Raw genomic sequence first — 18,369 nt, forward strand, 5'->3', positions numbered from 1 at the left:
GTTTTTAACTTAATTAATTATTTTAGAAAAAATTTTAGAAAAAATAATGATCATATATTTTAGAAAACATTTTACAATTATTTTAGAAAAAAACAATAATGATCATAGCGATACAACAATTACAAAACGAATAAATGTGTTTTTTTATTAAATAAAAGTATATTAAATAAAAGTTTGCCAACGAAATAGAATGTGTAAAATGAGCTGTTCGTCGTAAGAAACGTTGCAATCCAAGCTGTAAGTTTTGTCCGCCCCCTCTAACCCCTTACACCTTATTACCTTTGCGTGCGATATTCTTGGTACACCTTCTATCATGATATTCGCCCCCTGATGTAAGCCGCTCCCTCTCGCGAAAGCTGCGTCACCTCTCGCCCCAATGCGGCGCCACCATTCTCACGTAGAAATGCCACTGCGATATCCCAACCGGGACGAGTTCAGTGGTTTCCAAAAGTCGACGAGTCGACGATTCGACGGCAGCCGTATCGCGCCAATTTCTGCAATGCTTGGCGAAAGCAGAGTCGAGAGAAAGAGAAAGAGAGAGAGAGAGAGAGAGAGAGAGAGAGAGAGAAAAGAGGAAGAAAAATGTGAATCAAATGTCTTCCTATGCTTTTGACAGATATTCAACGAAATTATGTATATTTTATGGATTGAAAAACGTAAATCTCTAAAAGATGTTTTAATATCATATTTAAGTTAAAACTATCTAATGACGATTATTTTTATGAGAAATCATCAAACTTCTGGATGTCTACTTTTAGATGTCTCGATGACGATGATTCTTAATTATATTCAATGCAATAAAACATCGTTTGAAATTGACTGTGTAATATTAATTTTATTTATATTATATATATAATACCGATTAAATCAAAAATTAATATATATCAAATATATAAAACAGAAAAATAAAAAATTGAATCGCAAAACAATTAAATATATATATAACAAACAGTAAAAATGAGAAGAAAATATAACAAGCCTCTAAATGAAATATTCATATGATTATATGCATAAAAAAATAAATAAGTAAAATTACGTTGCTTTACCAATTACTAGTGGTATAAGAATACTTTATATTAAATAAAATTTATCGTGGACTGATGAGTAGAAATGTACACAAATATGATATATATATATTTATAAAAAACTGCTGCTTTTGAAAAAATATAATTATCATGTACATCAATGATTATCAAGTAAAAAATAATAAGGAAAATCTGCTAAAATAAAAAATATTATGCCTAATGCAATTGCAAATATAAGAAAAATGATTTTTAGTTGCGAATGAAAAAGGAATGCACTTGAGAGTGTATTCTCTTCAAGACTTAACAGAATCACGAATATAGTCTCCACATCTTTAAAATCCTAAAACTAATACAGGATAGGAAAGGAAGTGAATAACGTGTACGAAGCAAAAAATCGAAAAAAGTGCTGCCTTGTAGGATCTAAAAGAAGAAAAAAAAATAATTTCGACGGAATAGAGGAGACGAAGATAGCGTAAGAACGAGATAAAAAGACTGCATCCAAATGAGAGAAAGAGATAGAAAGAAAGAGAGGGAGAGAGAATGGAAGAAAGAGAGAGAGAGAGAGAGAGAGAGCGCAAGATAAATAGAGAGTAACCTAGAGAAGGACAGAGAATACCGTGTGAGACGTTGGAACGTTGCGAAGTATAAGGCAACGTGGCGAGCACGACTGCACTGGCGATGAGGCGAACGTACGGACCGTCGGACGGACGGAGCACGCCGGGTATACGCGAGCGTGCGAGTGAGAGATACGTGGAAGCCTAAGTGTGGGAAGAGAGTCCGTGGTATCGGCGAAAAGGAAGATCGGAGCGAGAGGTGAACCGATGGAGAAAGAGACCCATTCATCTTGGCGCGCCTAGCACGCCTGCGATTGGTCCGCCACGGGTGAGGCCGCGCGACGATTGGACCGCTCTGTTTACCAGCTGGTACCCCGGCGCGTTCGCCGCGACACTCGCGCGAAGAGAGGGGGAGGAACAGAACGGGAGAGACAAGCGGCGCCATTATTGTAAGGGGTTACATTTAGCTCGCCGTGGGTTGTAGTACGCGGCGTTCGGGATAGGGGGCTATAGTACCTTCATGCATGGCCCATAAAGGATTCGTCGACTATCCGAGAAGTACGCAAGAAACGGCTTCTAACACCTGACAGGGGCCACGCTCTTCTCTTCTCTCTCCTCGTGTCGTCGCCGGGTTCTCATCGTCGCCCAATTTCCGAGTTGGGACTACGAGTTGGGTCGTCCGGGGTGGGTCCGGGTTGTGAAGAAGGACCCGCTGCTTTATCGTCGATTATTATTCCGATATCGGGTGGATTTGTAATCGGGAGGGCGTGCGATTACAAATCGAGCGGAGGGATCGTGATTTTCGTAAACGCGAGGATCCGCGAAGATCCGCGCGTGGCTCTCCTGATCCCCTGAGAGAGAGAGAGAGAGAGAGAGAGTGAGAGGAGGGACATGTCATTTGCCATCGCGGACGATCGGTGATTCGTGGTCCAGTAGTTTCCCAGTGACCGCGTGCGTTTCCGCCGCGTTCGATATTGTTATTGTGATAATGTGCTGAGTTGCATAAGTGGTACCGGTAAAAGTGGACGTTAATTGTTTGATAGGGAAAGAGATAGTGGACGGGCGCGGGGAGAGCGATTAAAACTCGAGGTATCTTCAGGCGGCGAAAAAAAAGTGTGCGCGGGAGCGAGAAAGCGCGATTTCTTTGATCATCGATCAGAGGTAGCAGTGCATGCATCGTCATCCGTGTAATATTACGGATTACGCGATGAGACAACAGCCGATGGACGTGTCATCACGGTGTCGGTGTTGAGACACTCGTCCCGGTCGTCCTCCGTCCGGGCGTGTCCTCGGCATCGGGTCCGCATCGGCACCGACAGCGGCGATATGAGTACGAAATTCATAATTGATAGTATGCTACCAGCTAAGTATCAACAATTTCATCCGCAACAGTTGTTCTCAAGCGCGAATCCAGGTACCATTCAGGCGTGTACGACGAGTCCGGCAACCGCGAGTCTAGAATCGAGTCTATCCGCGGCTGCAGTAGCGGCCGCGGCTGTCAATTACGCGCAACAGCACAATTCCCCGAGCCCGACGGGTTCGAGTCCCCAGCATTCAGGTAGCTCAGCTTCCACATCACCGGCGGCGCGTACGACGTCCGGAATGTATCCATACGTGTCCGCCGCGGCGGCCCATCATCATCATCAGCAGCAGCAAGCGGTGGCGGCCGCCGCCTTCGGCGCCACGTCCAGCATGGTACCCGGCTTTGGTTCCACGGCTGCGTCCAGCGCTGCCCTGGCCGCCGCCGCGGCCGTCGACGCCGCCACCGCCGGCGACAAGTCCTGCCGTTATACGGCCAGTTTAACCGGGAACGTGGCCCCCGCGTCGGCCGATCCTATGGTTAATTATACCCTAGGTCACCATCATCAAAACGGCGCTACACCCGGTAGTCTCGTTTCTTCCGCGTCCGCTTCCTCGGCCGTGTCAGCTGCTTCGGCCTCTATGGCAGCGGCGGCACAATTCTACCATCAGGCGGCCGCCGCATCGGCCGTCGTCGATCCTTTGACGTCCTGCCAACAACCCACCACCGGTCAACCCGGGATCTCGGACATACCTCGGTATCCGTGGATGTCGATTACCGGTGAGTGTTCCCTTGGATAGATTGCCATTCATTTTTTTTTACGATCTTTTTTTTTATTATTATTTTTATTACTCTTGAGATTGATGTTAACGAGATGAATTCTTTCGCAAAATGTAATACATCGTGACGAGAATTCGATTTCATCGCAGTTGCTTGACTATATCGTGGATAGTGTGCGAATAAACTTTTGCAGTAGACTTATGAAGAAAAAATTATGGCATCGTAAAACACGCCTTAGGCACGTCTTTCTTTTAGCTAACTAATTTGGTTGAATTGCTTATTTCCCGAATATTGTAGAATTATTAAATAAAATTATAATATACTATTTAAATTAATAATGTAAAAATCAATATATATATAATTTTACACACACACACACACACACACACACACACACACACACACGCACGCACGCACACACACACACACACACACACACACACAATGAAGTCTATCCAATTTATAATTAAATATTAAATATTTTCATATTTTGATTATATAATTAATTATTAAAATGAAGCGAGAATTGATTAGAAATATATAAGTCTGTTTCTGCATCTTTATAATACATCGTATCGATTGAATATCGTTACAATACAATTTTTTTTTCATGTTGCATGGTTGAGAACATATGCATTAGAGATCGCAAATTGCATGAAATTTTCAGCATGATGTGACAACAAGAGGTACTAAACTGCTCTTTATCGCTATTAATCGTTTGAAATGTATGGAATGTATAATACGTAATGTATACTATGTAAAAGAATATAGGAACAGTTAAATGCTATCATAAAAATAAGTAAATTATCATTTATTATCATATAATAATTTTAATATATAATTTACTTAATGCAAATTCTCTTTTAATTAAATGATACTATTTTTATGCAAAACACATGAAATTAACTAATCCTCGGTTGCCTCTATTTTCATTATTATTTTAATTCTTTTTGAAAGAGATTTAATTTATTAATTATTTCTTTAAATTACAAATTGCGGAAAATATATTATATTAGATAGTTTTTTTATATGAAACTTACATATAGAGAAAAAAGAAGGAAAAAGTGGTTTTTTATAAGAGTTTTATATATAATTTACAATCTTAATTAATTTCAACAAAATTTACAATTTTTATTATAATTATGTTGAAAGACACATATACAACAGTTTATTTATGGAAACAATACATACATAAGTATATAAACATTATATATTTTTTTCTGAGAAGAATGGCATGCATTAATAATTGTTCATATTTCTCTTCTTTACACTTGTGTTTTCATGGATGGCGCGTTTGATAACGCTAGATAATGACGATACTAGCTGATTTATAATTTTACACACGTTAAAAAAACATCTTATGTTTAATATATGTACATGACATATAGACATGCACACATATACATACAAGAATACTCTCATTTTATTGCTATGTTTTTTATGACAGATTCTTCTGCCGATTAGTCGATCGTCTTCTGATGAAAATATACTGATGAGACTATATAATTATAATTTTCAAGTAATTTTTAATGGAAAATGATATTTAACAGCTTTTGATAAAGCATTATATGTATTTTTGAAAATACACATACATGAGGACGATAAAAATATTTTCATACTTAATTTTAATCTTCACAATTTTGGAATTACATATTAATTTTGCCATATAATTCTAGTTGTAGACATACAGATGTAACATTGTTAGCGAAAATGTTTCGCAATTTAGAATGTAACATGTAATTTTCAAAGAATAAGAGGCATGACTATTGAAGAATAATACTTTGCATTATAAATTTGAGTCCCAGACGCTGTTGTTACCGCACGAAACTTCAAGTTACTCGCCGATACAATACATCGTATACTGTGTCTTGTCGGAACAGTGTTTTTGTCTGCCAAGGTGTTAGCTAGGACAAAGCGCCGACGGTATTTATCGCGTATATTTGCGGCGAACAATACAAGCCGGAGTCTGTTGTCTCATTCTTGACGCTGACGCGCGCGAAAATTGTTTACCTGCTTTTTTTTTTTTTTGTTGTTTGATATTGTTGCGACGAACGGCACGCGAAATAACTCGAAAGGGATTTGCGTGAAAAACAGGCCTCGCGTCGCGACTTCGCCCGAAGCGCGTTGACAGGAAACCAGCTGACTCGCGTCGCTTCTTGCGCGAATAGCGTGCGCGCGATTCTACATTGTCGCCATTTGATTTATCGTTCCAGGTATACTTCGTTAAAAACTTCAAGTTTAAATTCAACAATTGCCGTATTTGTCACATCTAAACAACGATCGGCGGCGTCGACTTGGCTGAATTCACGCGACGAACGCGCGTTTCGCGTACTTTTTAACCGGCTTTAAGCTATTTAAGATTGTCGCCGCTTAAATTTTACAATGAAATTTTTCGGAGAACGATCTTCCGTTTGCCAATACATATACACATTCGCGTGTATTGGCATAATAATATAATGTAAGGCATACCCTCTCTCTCACGGAGTAAGGGAATCGTGGAATATATTGCGATTAAGTTGTAATCTTTGAATATGCAAATTATTTTCCGAAGCCCATTTCGCTATCAACACGTTATAATAATACTTGGCGTTAACGTGTTAACTTTCCGTTTCGCCAACTCGTAAGGTCTCGCATTATGCCCACCGCGAATTATAATCAGACTCGTGTAATTTCTAATATGCGTCGCGATAGTATCAATTAGCAATTTAATAAATTTTCATATACTTTCTGCTTTTAATTTACACAATCGCTTAGTCATGTCATTATAAAAAATAAATAACGAATAAAACCGACGCATTAATTATTGTGTTTACATTATCTAAAAAGTTAAATCGCATAAATCATTCGATGACTATCTTCCAATTAATTTTCTCAATCATGATTTTACAGAATAATTTACTTTCTGATTATTTGTCATTATCATTTTATTTAACCTGAAATCTGAATCAATGTCTTCATATTTAAATTTCTTCTTACATTATTTAAAGTATCACCTTTTACTTTGGTAGCGTTTTCGTATGTTTTAAATGACAACAAAATCAATCAAACCTTTTATTCGTTTTATTTACTTCTGCTTTTATATTTGATACACTTCTAGTTTCTTTGAAGAGTTTACGGTTTTTCAAGCACTTTTACTGTCATAAGTCTATTCATACGTTAATAAATTTCTTATCTATTTTATGAGTATATAAGAATAACTTTACGGCTTAGAAGAGCGAGGTGAATGATTCAGCTGACAATGTAGCGTGACAATTTTAGTTTGCGAGACATCATAGTGGAATTAGAATCACGTTGACATTTTTTATAAATATTCTCTTCAGCCCGCAATCATCATTATTCCAGTTTTAATTTAATCGCAAATGAATGGATGATCGCGTGTGTGAGAACATTGCATTTTTATATATCATTTTTTCTAATGTAGAGCAGTAATACAATAACAAACAATTCTTCAATAAATTATTGAATTTCTTATGTTTATGTATATAAGATATGCAGATATCGATTGTGCGTTATTTTGAATCTAATTAATCTCAATATATACATATGTCAACATTTAACACATGTTTTTTTGAAACATTCGGACTGCGAGATCAAGGTCTACTTTGAAGTTTTTAATATCTCGCAGGTTATTAAAGTCAATCTAATTTTATCTTTTAATCATTAAATCCACTCGTTTGTCATTGCCGTATAATGTTTTCGATTGACTACATCAGATTTATATAGTTCCTTTCTTTCTATTTCCTGAACTACATCTTATATATATTTATATAATGTTTAATATTAATGCATGTGTGTTATGCGTTTAAACCATAATGTATCTCGAGAATGTTATAATATCTTTAAGAAATCTATTGCGCCTATTGCGCTATCTCAAGTGCATGTGTAAAGTTTTATAGCTTTAAACTACGCATGAGAAGTTGACTTTTGAAGTTGTATATTATCATCTTATTTGATATCATGAGCAAAAAGGCAGAATACTCTCAACTGATTTGATTTTCTTTGCTTGTTTTAATAAATCTTTTTGTTTTTCAGATTGGATGAGTCCATTTGATAGAGTTGTATGCGGTGAGTATTGCTGTTAATTTTAGGATGTTTTTTATACCTTTATTATACTATAATACTATCATTATTTGCGCACATATTCGTTACATTATATATGTTCCATATTTCTGCGAATATAAAAGATATAATAAAGATTATATCTGAAACTATTTGTAAATCCAAAAGTATTAATTGTGAGAAATGATATTAATTATTCGAGAAATCATAAAAATAATAATTTTTTTAAATTGCAATTCGATTAATATTATTTATATCGATTATGAAGCATAGATAGTCCTCTGAAGAAAACTATATTTATTTCGAGAAATATTACTTAAAAATATTTTGATTCCCATGAATTGTTTTTGGTACTGATGAATGTAACTTTTTCATTTGTATAAAATATGAAAATCTCCCTCTGTGTATTTCCACTTTTTGTTCCACAAAGAACGTAATGAGCTCTCGCAAAAGTATAAGTGTTTAATATAAGATCTATATGTATGTCTCAGGCAAGGCCTTAGACTTCAAGAGAGAAATGGTTCTTCTCACATACGATGTTACGGCTCCACGTGCTAGCCACATTTCTTTCTTTCTTCAGTTCTTTCTTAAGTTTAATGTATAGACAAAACATATATCATGGTCATTTCTTGGACTGAAAGGGAGCGATAATCTTGCTTTATTGTAAATTTTCTTTTAACAACATTAACCTTACCCGGGCATTACATTTTCATGTACAAAATACAAAGTTATAAGTAACACCTCCAAAACGATTTGTTCCTACATGATCAAGCTGTCGATTAGTTGTTCGGGTTTAACAATCTAGTCATAAATATACGTAAAAAATAATAAAGTTCCGAAGTGTGCCAAGATGCCAAGGTCATTGTTCGGGTCGTTTACGTGGATCGTGCTATCGGGCTCTGCACGCGCCAAACTCCTTACCCTATTCATTTATGTTAGTTGCGCATGCAAGAAGGACATGTATATGGGCAACTACACCTGTCGTCACCGTGATAATGTTAGTCGCGAATAATCTCCATGACTATCTTTTATACGAGCCACTTACGAGTCCACAATAGCGCAGTAAATACCGATTAGATAAAATTAAAACTTCAGTCGTTGGCTTTTATCGTGATGGTTTGTTTACATCAGGCGTATCATAATTTCAAATAGGCATTGCCGATCACAAGTTAACAACTGCGAGAGAAAATGCTTAGTCCGATAGGAAATTACATTCCGATATATTCGAACGGGATACATAATATCTGTCTCCATATACATTCAATTGGCCGATGAATGAGAGAGCGCATTCGCCATTGTACATCCTATTATTTCATGTTAATCTTTCTTTGTATATTTCAAGTTATGCTATTAATAAGATTAACCGTTATTATTTTATATTAGCATTAATTAATAAATTATTTCTATATTTTTGGATTAATGGTATTGTAAACAAATGTAGAAATGAATAAAATGACATAGTAAATAACATAGAAAAAACCCTTAAAATGATAAAATAATAATGCATAGTAAATAAAATAAAAATGGAAAATGTTCAACGATATTAATTTGAACTATCTCAGTAAATTATTTTAATTAGTCCTGGTAACTAAAATCAAAATCGTAAATATTTATTATTGTGGTATAATAAATATAGAATGTTTTTCATAGAACTATTACTTTTGTATCAGGGTTTATAAAAAAAAATTTTAAGATTTGAAAATTTCTCGATAGAAAAAGAGTTAAATAAGTATGAAATTTAAAGTAAAATAATTATTTTTAATATTTATTTAGAGAAGATATTTTAATCAATTTTTTTGGTATCTAGTTTTTTTTGATTTGTCGCATGTACGAGTTAAAGTGCTTTAAAATTTTTTTCTTTACTCATGACTACACTCTTCGCTATGATTCACGCGATTAATATGTGAATGCTATACTCTGAGATTTCTCGAATCGGCAAATGGCTCAAACTTGTCTTTCAAGGTCGCATCTCATTAAAATTGGATGCATCTAAAAATACAGGGATCCAGTTATTTACAATCGAAAGATGAGAAATTGATATTTTTCTGAAAAAAGTGAAATAATAAAAAAAAAAAACAGAATTTTTCAATGATTGTCTAGTTCTCGAGGAATATAATTTTGAATATAAGAATAGTATGAATTTATTTGATTGTATAACGTTCATTGACCGGTGTGAAGTTAGCACCGCATTTTCAAAAATCGAAAGTTTTATAGAGAGTTCTATTTGCACCCCAAATAGTTCTATAGTTCCTGATAGGTTTTAGAAATAGTTCCGGCAAAAAACCTAAAAAAATTGCATTTTGAAAATATGAGGTGCCAACTTCCCGTGGCACCGCAAAATGCGAAAAATGCCATTTAAATCGTCGTATCCTATAGTTCTCGAAGAGTTCTACAGTTCCTGATAGGTTTTAGTAATAGTTTCGGCCTCTAAATATTTTTAAACAATTTTTGAATCTCAGAGCTGGCACCTCATCTTCCGCTAAAAGTGGCCAGAACTTTTTCATCTTTGGTTTTACAGCTTCGGACGTTGATAATAATCGATAGAACTCTTCGGGGTGCAAACGGAACTGTCATCAGAACTCCGAAATCCCCAAAAAAATTTTACCCCCTCGGGACTTAGACATTTTCTAAAAACTAGCACCACATCTTCTATAGAACTATGACGTGCTGGCTATTTTCGCAGTTCTTTTGACAGTTCTCGGCAGTTCTAGCATAGTTCCAACAGTTCTGATAGATTTTAGTAATAGTTCCGGCCTCTAAATATTTTTAAACAATTTTTGAATCTCAGAGCTGGCACCTCATCTTTCGTAAAAGTGGCTAGAACTTTTTCATCTTTGGTTTTACAGCTCCAGACGTTAAAAAAAAATTTTTTTAGGGATTTCGGAGTTCTGATGACAGTTCTGTTTGCACCCCAAAGAGTTCTATCGATTATTATTAACGTCTGGAGCTGTAAAACCAAAGATGAAAAAGTTCTGGCCACTTTTAGCGGAAGATGAGGTGCCAGCTCTGAGATTCAAAAATTGTTTAAAAATATTTAGAGGCCGGAACTATTACTAAAACCTATCAGGAACTGTAGAACCCTTCGAGAACTATAGGATACGACGATTTAAATGGCATTTTTCGCATTTTGCGGTGCCACGGGAAGTTGGCACCTCATATTTTCAAAATGCAATTTTTTTAGGTTTTTTGCCGGAACTATTTCTAAAACCTATCAGGAACTATAGAACTATTTGGGGTGCAAATAGAACTCTCTATAAAACTTTCGATTTTTGAAAATGCGGTGCTAACTTCACACCGGTCGTTCATTGATTATCGAAATTTAAAAGTTTCTCGCGTGACTTAACAATTTATTTATATGACACATGCTTATTTTAGGTATTTATATCAATCGTTAATCGTAATATTATCGTATATTTCTTAAGAATCTGTAGCAATAATGTGTTAACTGCATCTTTTATTACAGCAAATTCTTTCTTAATAAGCGTATAAATATAATATGTCACAAATAGAGATGCATATAACTTTTATATTCAAAATTATTTTTTCACCAATTAAAAATCAGTAAAATAATAATTCTATTTTTTACTTGTATTTTTAAAGAAATCAGATCTTCGTTGGTTTTGCAGATTCAATTACAGATTGTGATTTTTACTAACGATGCGTAAACAGATTGCGAAAGCAGTGCAGTGATTGTATTTTAACGAGTACTACTAAGGCGTGTCAAATGCAATCAAGACGATCTTATCTCTTCATTCATGCCGATAATAGACGAAAGATAAAACGACTTTACATTTGTCTTGTGTGTGATTGATAGAAAATTCGATAGATTCTTTTAGATTTTTTCGCCTTCCCTCGGTTCAACAACAAAGATAATTTTTCTGATTTTTATGCATATTCGACTGAAACGAACATTTTGTCGATTAGCGAAATTTTAAATTCCACCAAGCGAGAAATTGCTGGCGAGGACGAATTTCTAATCTATCTCACGAGCACGGGAACATATTCTGACATTGAGGTTCACAGGCACGTGAATGTCTAGCTGGATTACGGTGTGTACACGGGGACTAGCAGGAGATAATGTATAATTTATAATCAGACCGATGCCGCGCGCCGACAACGGCGGGTAGAGTCCACTGCCCCAAAAGCCGCCAACCCCTCATTAGCATTCGATGATGGCTGCCGCGTCCTGCAGCGTCGGTATTATCCCATTTCATCGTCCCTGCCTCCCCTACCTGGACCTATCTTCGTATTCTCCCGCCTCCGATCTCTCTCGTCGGCTCTCCTCGTCTCTCACACGTGAACGCTGCCTCCCTCGCCACGCATCCAGTATCCAGCAGGTATTGGCTAGAAAAAGAATAGTTTCCATCGAAATTTTATCCGGAAAATTTCATTCGGAATCCTGTTTTATGCCATCGACTCGCGGCATCTCTTCCCATCCTTTTTGTTTTCCCATCGCCATTAATACACGCTCCCTGTCGACGCGTGTAACAAAACGAGCCCGAACTTCGAGACATCGCGAGAAATCGGAGGGTTGATCGCGAAGCGGCTCGTAAAAGGAAGTTTTGGGGGACGCGGCCATCGATCGGAGAGAGATTCGGGTGGCGAGAGGGGAGGCGCGGGAAGGACAGCGATCGAAAATTTTCTTTATCAGTGTATGGAGCGTGACGTCTTTCAGGAGGTAAACCACGCTTCCGTAGACAGGTCAGAATCGTGTTGTCACACAGATTATTGAAACTGCAGTTTTATGGGCCTTAAAAGCAGTTTAATTGCCGTTATATAAGTGTTTATACGCTGCCACAGGTTTGGCCTGCGCCACCCCGAACGTTTATTTTATGGTCATACGGCGGCGACGACGGCGCGTATTCCGTTATGTCGCGTGCCGAAGCCATCACGCCAGTCAAATCCTCAGGACCGACCGGTCGATTCCAAATATCGCGTATAATGCTTATACTACTAGGGTGGCCGCAACGGCCACCCTAGAATGATATCTTACCGCGTAAGGTATTCGAAGTCGGAACGATCGACTCACAAGGATTTGATTGATACAACGCTCAACTTGAGGCGCGTACAATATCTTCGTCCTTAGCTTTCCGCGTCTTATCGAAAGTAAAATTCTAATCCAATTATTTACGAATATAATATTAATCAGAAAATTATTACCTGCAATAAGAAGATATTTGTAAGGGAAATTTATATTTGTAAAATTCTTTCAGAAATGGATATTTTATATTTTTAATATTCTCTCGAATTATTTAAATTTTTAATATATTTTAATGCCACTTCTCTGAACATTATTTATTATTAAATTTTAAAAGAATTTAGATTTTATTAAATATATTTGCTTTGACTTGAATATATTCGATTGTAAATATCTATTTTATGATTTATCATAAATGTATTTCCTTGCTTTTTTAAAACAATCCCATGGGATGCAGTTGTATAATAAAATTCTTTTTCAAATCTTCAACTCTTCCTCAAAAATTGACTTTTGTCTATCGTTGAAACTTTCACTCTTTGTCGCGTGTTGCGCATTTTTTTCGTCGCTATCGTAAAACTTTACCTGAATCACGTAAAGAAGAAAAAAGAAGCTGACGCTTAACAATCTAAGATTTTTTTCCATCTGTAAATCACGGCGTTGTTTCGTGCTGAGCCAAGTGAAAGTAAAGGCTTTGATCGTATCCTAACACAAAAATCAACCGCGACGCGTTTACGACAAAGGACGCGTCACGCGCATCGGCATTCTTTCTTTTTTACTTATTTATTTCCTTTTTTTATGTCAAAGTTGATTTAAAAATCTTTAAATTACGTACAATCGGGTGACAACAAGGTTTCAGTATACAACCCTTTAACTTTTGAGTATAAGACATATATGTCAAAGGTTTCAAAATTGCTTTTATCTCAAGACCTTTCTTTTGTCTCTTTTAAATAATACATGTAGTATAATATATCAATATTCTTTGTATTTGATAATTTTATAATCAATTGAAAAGAAAAAATCATATAATTTAATATTTATTATATTGCTTTTATTTCTTTATCGTAGCCTGGCAATATATTATCATTGCTATCTGCAATTTGCTTGCATCGATTGTTCTCATCTATTTTATTATCATTGATTTATGACTAAGTAAAATTAATCACTTGTCAAGCAATGAAATTTTGTGTAAAACGCACTTCCGATTATATTATAAATCTGTTTTATTAAAAAAATAATTTTATAGATTAATTTACAAAGAAGTGTTGATAACTGCGAATTAATGAATACATTTTGAGTCTTTGTATCAAAATGTGGTAAAATTACATAAAAGATAACACATCTCTGATTTTGTCGCCACTTAAATATATTGTAAGGGACATTCGTCTGAGTAATTTCCCGCAAGAAATAAGTGCGTTAGGAAATATAACAAATTAAAGTTTCACAGTTTTAATGCTTTCTCTCAGGTATTATAATATTATAATATATCAAGTATTTTAATATTATAATATTAGGAAAATTGAAGATTGTGTATGTCGAATTTGTTTTAGAGCAGACGCGGAAAAAGTGTTTGTTTACGTTTACGGGATAAGTACATGATCATTGATATTTTGTCAATAATGTGTTTCAACTATTTCTCACAGTTTATAAACAGCTTTCAACATGCAAACACGAATTGTGAACCTTGTCTTGAAAAATATTATTTATTCAGGGACTCTGTCCCTCCACGCCTGCCCTCGCGTAAATGTTATAAACAGTTGTTATATACAGTTTCTTTCAATGAAAAAATAATAAATTATACATCGTACACATACTTTAATATTAAACTTCAATTTGTTATATCTTCTAAACCAATGCCGTCTCCCACTTATTTCCTGCGGGGAATTACTCGGAAGAATTTCCCCTACATATTTAAGTGTTGATCAAATCGCAAGTGTGTTTTATACAAAATTTCATTGTTTGACAAGTCATTAATTTTACTTAGTCATAAATCAATGATAATAAAATAGATGAAAACAATGTTGAATTAAAATCTTCTATTTCGAGTTTCTGCTTAAAAATACAAATGAAAAGAATACGTTTGCATATCGCTTCTTATATATGTTTATCGTTGAGCATAACATTACTCATGATTTAAAATTTTATAAAAAGAGAACATATATATGGAAAGAAAAAAAAATATATATATATATTTAAAGTTAAAAAAAGATGACGAATAATACTAATAAATTATAAAATTATCTCTATGTAGTAAAATCACAATTTAAAGCATATCTATAGTAAAGTCAATAAAGTTGAGAGAAAGACAGATTTTCTGAATCATTGATGAAAGACTGAACTATCGCTTTAATGGAGTGCTATGGCGTCAAATGGAACTCTAAACAACGATATCATTATCTGCACGACTGCCGTTGTAATCTCATTAAATTATTTCAAACAAACAGCGCTCGCAGTGCCCTTATCGCTGGACAGTGTGTCGGCTTTTTAAATTAATCCACAAGTGTACTCGTGTCAATTCGAATAATGTTGGCACCAACACGCATTTCGAACATTTTGATCGTAATTTTTGTAAATATTTATACATATATATGTCGCGTAAATATAATTATATGTCAAGTAATAATTTACTGAAATAGATAATATTCCAGTAATTTAAGAAGATATAATAATCAACGTGTGAAATTAATAAAATATGCGTAGAAAAAGAAATCAATAAATTCACGGTAATAAATATAAAATAAATATAAAATGAATAAAACGTGGCAGAAAATAATCAGCCTACGCGGATATTTCCGCGGATATTTCGGATTAATCATTTGTTTGTTTGTGAAGCGATGTCTGCAATACGTTGAGATAGATATTTTTAAATATATACTACGTAATCACCGATATCTTTTTATCAATATTGTTATATCGAAAGGAAGAAATTTTCTTTCTCTTCCTTTCGATATACATTAACACATGTAAAATTTAAATTTTTCAAACTATTGACATACATATAATATTTACTTTATATCACTTCTAATAATTAATAAATTTTAGACCTTTATCATACATATAACAAAATTTATCTCGCGTTATCACTCGTGAGTTTCTCGTATTTGAAGATTTTCTTACACGAAAAATTTTATTGCTGGCAAATATATGTATATTCACGGTACTATTCACAGGAATTAAAACAGTGTTATTTTGATGCCATTGCTGGCCATCCTTGGAATATAATCATTATATGAGCATAGAGAAGTGGCGGATATAAAGGAGCCGGTGGAGTTCTTAAGATGTTTCATATTTTCGCAGAAAGATAGATAGATAGACAAATAGATAAAGAGAGAGAGAGAGAGAGAGAGAGAGCCCGTGTTCAACGCTGGAGGGAATATCGTCCCCGTAGTTACGGAAATGTATAGCGTTGACATACTGAACGATGTTGTCCAGGCGAGAAAACGTGCTCTCTCTCTCTTCGAGCGCGATGTAAGCCATAGCCGCGTGGCACCTCCTTCGTCGCGTGCATGATCTTCGACGTGTTCCTCGGCCACGGTAGAGGAGAACGAGCCCCGACGAGGGGCTCACTATCGTAACAAATGTGGGCCGTTTGCATAACAGAACGACGAGCAATTCGGGCAGGTTTGACGGCGCGCGATATAGACCTTTAGCCAACGTGGATCCTCAGGGTGAGGAAGGGGAGAGAGAGAGCGAGAGGGAAGACGAAAGCGAGTCGCGACGCGTACGTAAGGGTAGGGCATCTTAAAAGGGGGTCCCATGTATAATCCACATCTCGGGGGTAGCCAATATCGAATTAGGCGTACGCCTCTTCTTCCTTGTGTGTGTGTGTGTGTGTGTGCAGGCAACAAGGCCGTGTAATTGTTGGAAATCGACGTCCGGAAATATACATTTGCATTTTAACGTGCGGTGAAACGTATGTACGCCATGTAGTATGGGATACTTTGATTGTCGAACGTATTATTTATACAATGTGTGACGGAGGGGAACTTCTTCGAAGGGATCGGTCGACGTTTCATCCGACGAGGTAGAGTTACCGGCTTCGGGGCGCTCGAGTTCAATCGTTCGTAAGATGATTCGTTTGCGGCCCCGATATAATCTACTATCCTTTTAGCTATCCGTTCGTGAACTACGCTTCTGGTTTATTGTAATAAATTATCATTTGCCCGTGTATTAATTATCCATAATTTCGTTTTGCAGTGCCTATAAGGAGAAATGAGCATAATATATATATATACTCCTTCTAAACTCATTTGCTCAAATCAACCGCACTTGGTGAACCGCGTGTGGCATTTTATATACCTCATTTTCTTTCTGGCGCACAAGTTTTTATTCCCGCTGTGTATAATTAGGCTCTCATAGAGAAATGGAGATGTTCTCGATAAAACAGTAATATTGAATAAGTTTTAAGTCTTTTAAAGAGATACACCTGGACGGTAATAGTAACAGTTTCCGGAAGCTCCACGATAGACGAAATAGTTGTATATATCGTGGAACGATTCGGGGTTTAGATATCTCACCGAGTGCATCAGCATACTGTTTCACGCGGCGCTCTGATACCGCTTACCACAACTGTTATCCCCCCCCGATAAAAACTAAGAGCACTATTTCCAGCTTTTGTGTGTCGTCCCGCGCGGTTTAGATACGTACTATCCTTCCTCTTTCTTGCTTTCTCCGATTTCGCCTGGCAACATACTTATTTCAATATCTGAATATTGTATTATATAAATATTAATACTTATATATACTTTTTCTCTATTTTTACTTTTGTAGATAAATAAAAATTCCGTGATTTTTTCTTGATAAATTAAGGGCGAATAATTTTGCGTTCTATAAAATTTTTTCACGAGAAGATTCGGAATGTATGCAGCGTAATATTGATAATATCTTCGACTTAATTATTAAATCGCAATTATTGAATTAGGATAGACGTACGATAAATAAAATTGAAGCGGATATATATTTATGCACACATACGTGAATTTTCTCTTCATATGTATGGACATGATATACAAGTATTTCGTTATGATTCTCAAACATCGAGATGCACATCTCTTGCCTCCGTTTGCCGTTCGTGTACACGTTCACACATTCGCGCACTATTTTACCACTGTGTATGTGTGTAGAAGCTACACCAGCACCTTGTATCGAGTCAGTGGATGGCCAGAGAGAAGAAAGGTGAAAGCAAGAGAGAGAGAGAGAGAGAGAGAGAGAGAGAGAGATAAAGAGAACTGGAGGGTGTGCTGGCTTATAACAGGAGCTAGAATCGTTACCAGTGCTGTGGAATCGAGTGCGCATGTGCGCACAAATCCCCTTTGTTCGCGTGATGTGTCCAAGTTGAACCTCCAAGGGTCCAAGAGGAAGCGTGTGTAACGAAAGTATGAGGGAGGAGAAAAAGGGCTACTTTCTCTCTCTCCCTTTCTCTCTTGGAGGAGGAAGAGTTTTTTTTATCTTGCAGCTATTGTTATATGTACATATACGTGTTTGCCCAGTGAAGATCCTTTAATTACAGATTATCTCTATAGATAAACATTGCACGATTTTTTGCTGATGAGCCAAGATGAACGTTTTCTTTTCTTCCGATTCTAAGCATTTTTTTAAATTTTTCGAAAAGATTTGGAATGCATTATTTGAATATTATTGATTAATTATTGAATCTCAATTATTTAAAATTAGGAT

At 35.9% G+C, this 18,369-nt stretch overlaps 1 protein-coding gene across 3 annotated transcripts in view; it reads left to right on the forward strand.

Annotated features, from left to right (window-relative positions):
• Nucleotides 1-1,216: 1,216 nt before the first annotated feature.
• LOC126848992 (homeobox protein abdominal-A homolog) overlaps nt 1,217-18,369 on the forward strand; it is a 28,877-nt gene continuing 11,724 nt past the window's right edge. For all 3 annotated transcript variants that reach the window (XR_007687331.1, XM_050590430.1, XM_050590429.1), the window contains exons 1-2: nt 1,217-3,659; nt 7,692-7,724. Coding sequence is in view for 2 of the 3 variants with exons in the window: in XM_050590430.1 (XP_050446387.1) it covers nt 2,906-3,659; nt 7,692-7,724 (787 nt within the window). In the remaining variant the exon portion in view is untranslated. The remainder of the gene's footprint in view (nt 3,660-7,691; nt 7,725-18,369) is intronic.

The sequence above is a fragment of the Cataglyphis hispanica genome, chromosome 4 (assembly GCF_021464435.1).
Source record: "Cataglyphis hispanica isolate Lineage 1 chromosome 4, ULB_Chis1_1.0, whole genome shotgun sequence".
In the NCBI taxonomy this organism is placed as follows: domain Eukaryota; kingdom Metazoa; phylum Arthropoda; class Insecta; order Hymenoptera; family Formicidae; genus Cataglyphis; species Cataglyphis hispanica.